Here is a 10578-nt window from a genome sequence, read left to right on the forward strand (position 1 = left end):
ACCGTCTCCTGGTGATTGGACCAAAGTCACCCAGCGGGTTTTCATGCCTAAGGTGGGACTAGAATTCACCATCTCCTGGTGATTGGGTTAAAGTCACCCAGCCAGCTTTCATGCCTAAGGTGGGACTAGAACTCACCGTCTCCTGGCGATTGGCCCAAAGTCACCCAGCGGGTTTTCATGCCTAAGGTGGGACTAGAATTCACCATCTCCTGGAGATTGGACCAAGGTCACCCAGCCGGCTTTCATCCCTAAGCCAGGACTAGAACTCACCATCTCCTGGTGATTGGGTTAAAGTCACCCAGCCAGCTTTCATACCTAAGGTGGGACTAGAACTCACCGTCTCCTGGCGATTGGCCCAAAGTCACCCAGCGGGTTTTCATGCCTAAGGCGGGACTAGAATTCACCGTCTCCAGGGAATTGGCTCAAAGTCACCTAACCCCATCAAAGAAGAACACCTGCCCATCCCAGGTCCTTGGGCAGGAGTCCACAGGTGGACAAAACTGCCTGAACATCTGGCTGGCTGGGTGACCAGCCACACCATTATTATCATCATCACCATCATCATCATGGCCCTGATAATTATCCCTCGCCTGTCAGGCACTTGTCAAAGACTTGAAGGGCTCTTGCACAAAAGAGGGGAGATGTAAGCCCCCCCCCCCCGCCTGGAACACCCAGGGGGATTGGGGGCAATCGCTCTTGCGGTGGGCATACAATTGCCAGAAGCCCCCCCCCCACCAAACCAGGGCTCTTCAAACCAGGCCCTTTGATGACTTGTGGAATTCCTCAGCCAGTTTGAAGACCCCTGTGACTTAAAGCATGCTGGCTGGGGAATTCTGGGAGCTGAAGTCCACCCTTCTTAAAGCACATTGGCTGGGGAATTCTGGGAGTTGAAGTCCGCAAGTCATCAAAGGGCCAGGTTTGAAGAGCCCTGCATTAATGCAGTTGATCACCTTCCTCCATCAGGATTTGTTCCCAGTTGCTGCTCCTTTGAGTTAAGATCCTGGACACGAACCCACAATGGATCGGCAGGATCTAAGGTCATGGAGAATCAGAACCAAGGGTGGAACAAACCAGGATGAAAACAAGCCATGGCTTAGCAAACAAACAAACAGACACCCCTAGGACACTATTCTGACGCCAAGTTAACTTTTTAAATAATTAAAATGCCTTCCCTGGAGAAGCTTAATTCGGCGTTTCTCAACTGGGCAACTTTAAGAGACGTGCAGGGAAAGTCAAGCCAATAGGTGGAAATTCAACTGGTGGAGCTGCCTGGGAACTGCCACCAAAGCCAGCCAGGCTGCTAACATGCAGCCCATGAAGAGAGAGGGAGGGTTTGCATGACCTGTGTGTGTGTGGGGGGGGGGGCGAGGGTGTTGTCTTCCTCACGTGCAGGAAATGTCAAGCCAACGGTTAGAAGTTCAACTGGTAGAGCTGCCTTGCAACGGCTACCAACTCCAGCCGTGCTGCTGACATGCAACAAATGGAGGGAGGGGATCGAGGCCCGTAGGGCTGTGTGGAAGGGGCGAGGGGGGGTGCCTTCCTCCCGTGCAGGGAAAGTCAGGCCAAGAGTTGGAAGTTCAACAGGTAGAGAGTTGCCTTGCAACTGCCACCAAATCAATAAGGGTTGAAGGATGCTGTCATGCAGCAAACGGAGGAGGGGGCGAGGCTTGGTCAGGAGTCCGGGCGACCCTGTGGATGGGGAGGGGGGTCTTCCTCCCGTGCAGGGAAAGTCACGCCAAGAGTTGGAAGTTCAACAGGTAGAGAGCTGCCTTGCAACTGCCACCAAACCCATGCGGGCTGAAGGATGCTGTCCTGCAGCAAACGGAGGAGGGGGCGACCCTGTGGATGGGGAGGGGTGCCTTCCTCTCGTGCAGCGAAAGTCACGCCAAGAGTTGGAAGTTCAACAGGTAGAGAGCTGCCTTGCAACTGCCACCAAACCCATGCGGGCTGAAGGATGCTGTCCTGCAGCAAACGGAGGAGGGGGCGACCCTGTGGATGGGGAGGGGGGGTCTTCCTCCCGTGCAGGGAAAGTCACGCCAAGAGTTGGAAGTTCAACAGGTAGAGAGCTGCCTTGCAACTGCCACCAAACCCACAAGGGCCGAAGGATGCTGTCCTGCAGCAAACGGAGGAGGGGGCGAGGCTTGGTCAGGGGTCCGGCCGGCCCTGCGGAGGGTGGGGTGGGGGGTGGGAGGAAAGGGGCGAGGGGGGTGGGGTCTCCCTGCTTGACCCGTGCGCCTGCCACGCGCCGGCTCTCCCGGCCCGGCCCTGGAGGGAGATGAAAGGCGGGGCGGGGGCGCTTATAAAAGGGTCTCCGCCGCGACCCCCGCGCAGATCCCTCTCCGGCTCGCTCCAGGATTTTTCCCCCGGCCGCCCTTTGCAGCGCCCGGTGGGGTGGAGGGGGGACTGAAGATGATGAAGGTGGGGGACCCCAAGTGGGAAGGCAAGGAGGAGAAGAAGGTAGGTAGGGGGGGGGACCCCGCGCGTGGGAAGGAAGCTCCCCACCCACCCACCCACCCCCCCAGAGTCCCCGAGCGACCTCCGGGACCCCCAACCCGACTTTCTCTCTCTCTCTCCCCGCAGCTGCTGAAGCCCCTGATGGAGAAGCGGCGGCGGGAGCGCATGAACCGCAGCCTGGCCCGCCTCCGCCTCCTGCTGCTGGAGGCCACGCGCGACGAGGTGAGACCCCCCCCCACGCCACGCCACCCCACGCCACTCACTCCACTCCCCCGGCCCCGCGTGGGGATCGCGGAGCTGCGGAGAGTTTGGTTTCATGCTCTCTTCCTTCCCCCCCCCGCCACACTCCCTTCTCTGTCTTGCTCTCTCTCAACCCCCCCCCCCTCCGTCCCGTCCCCCCCCCCCTCTCCGCTGGTCTGGGGCTCTTTCTCTTTCTCCGCAGAGGCTCCGGAACCCCAAAGTGGAAAAAGCGGAGATTCTGCAAAAGACGGTGGAATTCCTCAAAACCCAGCCGCTTCCAGGTATCTATCTATCTATCTATCTATCTATCTATCTATCTATCTATCTATCTATCTATCTATCTATCTATCTATCTATCTATCTATCTATCTATCTATCTATCTATCTATCTATCTATCTATCTATCTATCTATCTATCTATCTATCTATCTATCTATCTATCTATCTATCTATCTTTCTATCTATCTTTCTTTCTATCTTTCTATCTATCTTTCTATCTATCTATCTATCTATCTATCTATGTTCCTTCCTTCCTTCCTTCCTTCCTTCCTTCCTTCCTTCCCTCCCATCTTTCTGTTTCCTCCTTCCTTCCTTCCCATCTTTCTCCGTTTCCTTCTTTCCTTCCTCCTTCCCTTCTTTCTCCTCCCTTCCTTCTCTACCTCCCATCTTTCTTCCTTTCCTTCTTCCCTCTTTCTTTCCCACCCTCCTGCCCTCCCTCTCATCCCTCTTCCCTTCCGTTTCTTTCCTTCTTCCTTCCTTCCCTCCCTCCCGTCTTTCTTCCTTTCCTTCTTACTCTCCCTTCTTCCTTCCTTCCTTCCTTCCTTCCATCTCATCTTCCCTTGTCTTTTGCTCCCTCCCATCTTTCCTTCTTTGTCTCTCTTCCTCTCCTTCCTCTCTCTCCTCCCTTCCCGCATTCTTTCTCTTATCTCCCATCTTTTTTCCTTTACCTCTTTCTTCCTTTCGTTCTCTCCCTCCTTCCTTCCTTCCTTCTCTCTCTCTCTCATCTTCCCTTCCTTCCTCTCTCCTTCCCTCCTTCTCTACATCCCATCTTTCCCCCCTTTCCTTCCCTCTTCTCTCTCTCTTTCCTTCCTTCCTTCCTTCCCTCCCTCTCATCTTTTTTTCCTTTCTTCCTTTCCTTCTGTCTCTCCCACCTTCCTTCCATCCCTCTAATCTCTCTTCCTTTGCATCTTTCCTCCCTCAAATGGAAAGATGAAAGAGCCTCTGCAACAGCTGCCCAGCTGTTCAGGAAAAACGAACGAACACACACCTCCCTCCCCTTGCAGAGGGTTTCAAGCCACAAAACTTCTCCGAGCTGTTTATTCCTGGGGGGTGGGGGGCACCCCCCAGACTGTTCCCATCCCTTGTCAGCGTGATTGATTATGGCTTCCTTGTATATGGTGTAGAGCCGCTTTATTGTGATTTGATGGAGACATTTCCGGAGAAAGTTGACATTCCTTGAGGAGATTTCACAAGCTGAAAATTAGTATTTATTTATTTTTTATTTTTAATCCCATTTATATCCCGCCCTTCTCCGAAGACTCAGGGCGGCCTACAATTTAAGCACAAACCAAATGTGCTTAGCAATAGCCTTCATTCTATGTATATTTATTTATTTATTTATTTATTTATTTATTTATTTATTTATTTATTTAATGTATATATATGTATATGCCTGCTTATTAGGGCTTTTGGGCTCCCCCAAGCGGCATTATTACAAAGTCAGCTTAATTGCCCCCAACAATCTGGGTCCTCATTTTACCTACCTCGGAAGGATGGAAGGCTGAGTCAACCTTGAGCCTGGTGGGACTCGAACCTGCACTAATTGCAGGCAGCTGGTGTTACTTAAGGAGGCATTAGCCCACTGCTCCACCAAGGCTCTTTTTAGACCCTTAAATTAGAACCACCACCCCCCAAAAAAAAAAGAAGAAAAAAAAAGTCGCAAAGCAAAGTTTATCTCCAGCTGGGAAATGAATAAAATCGGGACTTTGGTCAACTACTTCAGTCCAGAGTTTTTTTTATTACCCCCTCTGGTTGGTGCTCGGTGGTGACTTTAAGACGGGTGGACTTTTAATATGTATTAATTATTACGGGCATAATGGTTTAATTACTTTTAAATTTTTGTATTCTGTTTTTTATTATGTATTGCCCTGTTCACCGCCCTGAGTCCTTCGGGAGAAGGGCGGTATACAAATTAAATTATTAAATTATTAAGTCCCAGAATTCCCCAGAATTTGGGGTCGAATTCTGGGAGTCCGCCCGTCTTAAAGGGGGCCAAAAGTTTGAAAAACGTGTAAAGTACAAGTCATCAAAGGGCCAAGTTTGAAGACCCCTGACCCCTTCCTTGGGGAAGGCAGCCCTGGCTTTTCAGCTCTGTCGTTCTGTTTCCCTCTGCAGTAAATTTCCTCGCTTCCCCTCTTCCCCTCCTGGTTCCCCCCCCCCCACACACACTTCAAATGCCACCTCAACTGTTTGACATTGTGGGGTAAGTGCAATTAGATCTGGGGGTGGGGGTGGTGTAAGTGGGTCCTGCTTGGTGGGGGAGGGGTTGGGGGAGGGATTGTCGCTGGTGACTTGGGTCTCTGAGAAATCAACCTATGTTTGTCCTGGCATGATGGTGGTTTGGCTTGGCTTGGCTTGGCTTGGTGGGGCAGCCGTCACAAGCAGAGAGAGGAGGGGGTTACTGCGAGGAGGCCGGACAGAAAAATTGCTCTTTGTATGTTTCCAAATTGCCAATGTGATTCTTAAATTGCCCTTCCTTCCTTCCTTCCTTCCTTCCTTCCTTCCTTCCTTCCTTCCTTCCTTCCTTCCTTTCTTCCTTTTTCTTCCTTCCTTCCTTCCTTCCTTCCTTTCTCTCCTTCCTTCCTTCCTTCCTTCCTTCCTTCCTTCCTTCCTTCCTTCCTTTCTTTCTTTCTTTCTTTCTTTCTTTCTCTCCTTCCTTCCTTCTTTCCTTCTGTCTTCCTCCCATCCACCCATCCATTTCCCTTTTTTCATTATATCTCTTTCTTCTTTCCTTTTACCTTCCTTCCTTCCCTCCCTCTCCCTTTTCTCCTTCTATCTCTCACCCTTCTTTCCTTCTACTTCCTTTCCTTCCGTCCATTCTTCTCATCCCCATCTCCCATCCATCCATCCATCTCCCTTCTCTTCTGTCTTTTTTCCTTCTACTTGCTTTTTCCTTCTTTCCTCCCTTCTCCTCCCTATCTCCATCCCTCCCTCCTTTCCTTCCTTCCTTCCTTCCTTCCTTCCTTCCTTCCCACCTTCTATCTCATCCTTCTTTCCTATTTCCTTTCCTTCCTTCCTTCCTTCCATCCATTCTTCTCATTCCCATCTCTCATCCATACATCTCCCTTTTCTTCTTTTTTCCTACTTCCTTTTTCCTCCTTTCCTCCCTTCTCATCCCTCCCTCCCTCTCTCCCATCTCCCTTTTCTCCTTCTATCTCTCATCCTTCTTTCCTTCAACTTCCTTTCCTTCCTTCCTTCCTTCCATTCTTCTCACATCCATCCATCCATCCATCTCCCTTTTCCCCTATCTTCTTTCCTTCTACTTCCTTTTTCCTCCTTTCCTCCCTTCTCATCCCTCCCTCCCTCCCTCTCATCTCCCTTTTCTCCTTCTATCTCTCATCCTTCTTTCCTTCAACTTCCTTTCCTTCCTTCCTTCCTTCCTTCCATTCTTCTCACATCCATCCATCCATCCATCCATCTCCCTTTTCCTCTATCTTCTTTCCTTCTACTTCCTTTTTCCTCCTTTCCTCCCTTCTCATCCCTCCCTCCCTTCCCCCACAATGCAGAAGGACCCCCCAAGGAAGAGGCTTTCCTGGAAAGCTACCGCCGTGGTCATCGCCAGTGCCTCGCTCAAGCCACCCGCTTCCTCCGGGCCAGCCCCGGCCTGTGTCCGGCCCAGAAAGCCTTTTGCGTGGACCGCATCTGTCACTGCATGGAGCAGCAGCAGTTGACCCCCAGGCCCCAACCGGAGCTCCCCGGCGCCCCCCAGGCGCCCCCCCAGCCCAGATACGGGCCCTGCTACGGCCCCAGCGTCTTTGGCGGGTGCAGCCCGCCTCTGGGGGGACCGGCGTACGTCTGGCCACCGCGGCCCACCCCTTGCCTCTCCGGTCCAGGACTGCGGCCTTGCTTGCCCGGCCTGGCCCCACCGACGGAGGCCTGCAGCAGAGCCCCACAGAGCAGACTCTCGGAGAGATGGGGACCCCCAGGACTGAGGGTGTGGAGACCCTGGCCCTAAAGGCAACTCGCCACATCTTCGGTGGCCTTGGAGCAGCGTTCGTCTTGCCAAAGACTCTCTGGGATGGTGGCGGTGGGTTGCGTTGTGTGAGAATTGCGGTTGTTGGGGTTTGTGTGTGTGTGTGTGTGTGTGTGTGTGTGTGTGTGTGTGTGTCTTTTCCTGCATCCCTCGGCACAAAACGGAATTGTCTTCCTTTGGGTATCTTGTTTTTTTTTTTTTTTGTCCCTCACCTCCCTGGCCGCTCGACCGGCACAAATTGTGCAGACCAATTGTAAACCCCAAAAGGGTGTGTGATTGGGGGCGGTGGGGTGTGTGTGTGTGTGTGTGTGTAAGAGCTGTCCCCCCCAAGTGCTTTTTGCAGAGGCCACTGGACTTCCGTGGTTTGTTCCTTGAAGACCTTTCGCTTCTCATTCCAAGAAGCTTCCTCGGCTCTGACCGGATGGATGGATGGATGGAGGGGAAATGAGAGGATTGATACTCCTTGCACACGAGCCTGCACAGGTGACCGGGGGAGGTGGGGGGGGGGACACAGGTAAACCTCCAGGTGACCTCAAGGGCTCTCTCTCTAAAAAAAAGGGCAAATGACCAGCTGTCTGCATATAAATTAAATAAACCTTAATAAACCTAAAAGAATATATAAAAAGAAGGTTGCATTCGTTGTTTTTTTCGTTTTTGCCTCCTCTTTAAAGAACCCCCCGTGGCAATTTTGCTTCTGAGACGTTCTTTTGATTTGAAATAAACTGGGCTTGGACCCAGATCGAAACGAAGTTTGCCGAGAGAGAGAGAGAGAGAGAGTGATCTCATTGATCCGACGTGTCTCAGGGTGTGTTTGTGGTGTCTAAACGCCGCCCCCCCCCCATTTCAGAGTGAGTCACACCGAAGAAGGCAGTTCCGTGTCTTGGCCAGCTGCCCAAAAGTGGCAATTGCTCTCCAACATCACACCCACAAACCCTTTCATCCAGATGTGATTAAGGAGCGGGTGGGGGGTGGGTGGGCTCTGTGGACCAGTAATAAATGGGGGGGAAGGGTAGGGGTTGCTTTGCAGGACAAACTGGATGACAGGGGTCTGGGCAGATTAAATAGGGAGGGTGGGTGTTTTTGTTAATGGGGGGCCCCCGAATTTAGAATGTTGCGGGGCAGATACGAAGAAGGAGAACAATTATACAACCTGAGTAGGACCTTTGCATCCAGTTTGGGTCACTACTACATTAGGGAGGGAAAAAGACCTCGAGAAAAAACCCCAGATTACATGCTCTTTTCCCATTTGTGTTGTCTTCTTATGATATATGGCTTGATTTATTGTGCTGAGCATCAGGTATCCATAAATCATGAAAAGAATTTTACAAGGGGTTGCAGAATGGCTGTCTAATGAAGTCTTGGCAATCATATGCCTTTTATAATAATTTAGAATAGAATTTCCACTACGCGAATGGGTTCGGTGAAACTACAACTTACATATTTTTAAAGGTTCTGGGATCACTGCCCGGCAACAAGGGGGTTCCCAATCGACGTTTGCTTTGACGTTCCTTGGAGAGAAAGGGATTAAAAGAGAGCGAGCAAGCAAACCCCGAGGAACAGAAGAGATTGGACAGCCGTTTGTCTGAAATGGCGTAGGTAGGGGACTCTTGCTTGAGCAGGGGGTTGGACTAGAAGACCTCCAGGGTCCCTCTGCAACTCGGGTATTCTGCATACACGTGTCTTGGTGCCACGTTCTTTAGGATGCAAAACAGGTTCAATTGATGAGGATCGTGCCGATTTCAGATAGCTGCCTAAGCTGGCCCTGCATGCCAATGAGCTAATCTGGATACCACCAGGAGAAAGCACAAGAAAACATGTCCAAGGAATTTGTCTCTCTCTTCTGCAAAGGAGGGAATTTTGGGAAGGTGGGGACGGGGGTGGGTGGGGGGAAAGGGGTGGAAGAAAGAAAAAAAAAGAATTGCATTGAATTTATTTATTTATTTATTTATTTATTTATTTATTTATTTATTTATTTATTTATTTATTATTTATTTATTTATTTATTTATTTATTTATTATTTATTTATTTATTTATTTATTTTATTACATTTATATACCGCCCTTTCCCGGAGGACTCAGGGCGGTTTACAGGGTAATTAAAAACCAAAAATACAAAAGTTAAGAACCAAGTTTAAAAAAGATTAAATTTATCCCTGTATAAATAAAACCCCAATTAAAACAAATTGAATACTTGTCTTGGCCAAGTTGCGATTAGACACACAATTTGTCTCGGGTGCAGACGCTCTTCATCACAATCCTACCCATAAGAATATTATTAATAATGCTAAGCTTGTAATCCGCCCTGAGTCTTCGGAGAAGGGCGGGATATAAATGGAATTAAAATAAAAAATAAAAAATAAAAATAAAAGCAAAACAACAACAACAACAAAAAACAAGCGAAGGCATCAGGCGTAGAACAGCGGAGAAAAAATATATCAGATAAAAATTAGATTGGGGAAAAAAACACGGGGAAAAAAACAGCCCAAAGTCATTTTTTTTCCCCAATGTCGTTCTAACTTTGAACGGTCGCTAAATGAACGGTTGTAAATCGAAGATTACTTGCACTGGATTGTAAAGGTTTGCCCCACCACCAACCTCCCATTCGATGGAGTTTACAAATTTGCAAAAATAAAAGTAGGAAAATAAGGACGCATTGGTGGTTCAGTGGTAGAATTCTCGCCTGCCACGCGGGAGGCCCGGGTTCGATTCCCGGCCAATGCAACTCCTGTTTTATTTGATTTTTTTTTCCTCCCATAAAATCAAATTTCCATAGAATATATATCTCTCCCTTCGCTCGCCTTTCTTTCAACCCACCTTCTCCAAACCCGGCTTCCCGTTTCATTTTCTCACGTTGCAGCCGACTCTTGCTTTGCATCCCTGGGACTATTTATTTCTTAATTTATTGGCACAAGAAGGGCAGTTTGCAATGGGAGCACGTGAGAAAACCCTTACACGGGGTTGCATCCGAGTCGAGGGCGGGGGGGGGGGAGGGCAGGGGGGGGTAAAAGGTGGCGGTGCTCTCGAATTGCAAAAACAGCCAAAAAAAAAAAAAAGAGAGAGAATTGCTGGAATTTTTTTTTTAAAAAAAATAATAGTGCAAAGGGGATGCATTTTATTTTATTTTATTTTATTTACTTTATTATATTTGTATACCGCCCTTCTCCCCGAAGGACTCAGGGCGGTGAACAGGGCACATATAAAAATACAGAGTACAAAAAAAAAATGAAAAAAGAATTAAATAGGAGCCCGAACTAAAATTAATTCATTTTATTTTAACTGGGGTTTTACCTATACAGGGACAAATTTAATTTTTTAAAACTTGTTTTAAACTTTGGCATTTGGGTTTTTAATTACCCTGTAAACCGCCCTGAGTCCTCCGGGAAAGGGCGGTATAGAAATGTAATAAAATAAATAAAATAAATAAAATAAAACAAGAGGTAGTAATATAAAAATCCACAATAAAAACCCCCAACACATCCCCCATCAGGGATTTTTAGGGGAAAAAAGCTCTTTGCAACGTGTTTTGCAGAAAGGGGGGTTCCTTGGGGGAGTTTGGGGAGGGGGGGGGCAGTAGGAAGGAAAAAAAATGGGAGGGGGAAGAAAAAAAAAGAAAAAAAAAAGGCACCGCTGGG

The 10578-nt window shown here is 49.0% G+C and overlaps 1 protein-coding gene across 1 annotated transcript; it reads left to right on the forward strand.

The window, feature by feature from the left end:
- Nucleotides 1-2412: 2412 nt before the first annotated feature.
- On the forward strand, nt 2413-6928 carry LOC308677868 (transcription factor HES-7-like; the record flags this gene model as incomplete). Its single annotated transcript, XM_081344568.1, has 4 exons — nt 2413-2457; nt 2581-2676; nt 2897-2975; nt 6480-6928. 4 exons carry the CDS (start codon nt 2413-2415, stop codon nt 6926-6928), a joined length of 669 nt encoding a protein of 222 aa, XP_081200694.1.
- Between the last annotated feature and the right edge of the window lie 3650 nt (nt 6929-10578).

This window comes from Vipera berus (genome assembly GCF_964194415.1).
Source record: "Vipera berus genome assembly, chromosome: Z".
In the NCBI taxonomy this organism is placed as follows: Eukaryota; Metazoa; Chordata; class Lepidosauria; order Squamata; family Viperidae; genus Vipera; species Vipera berus.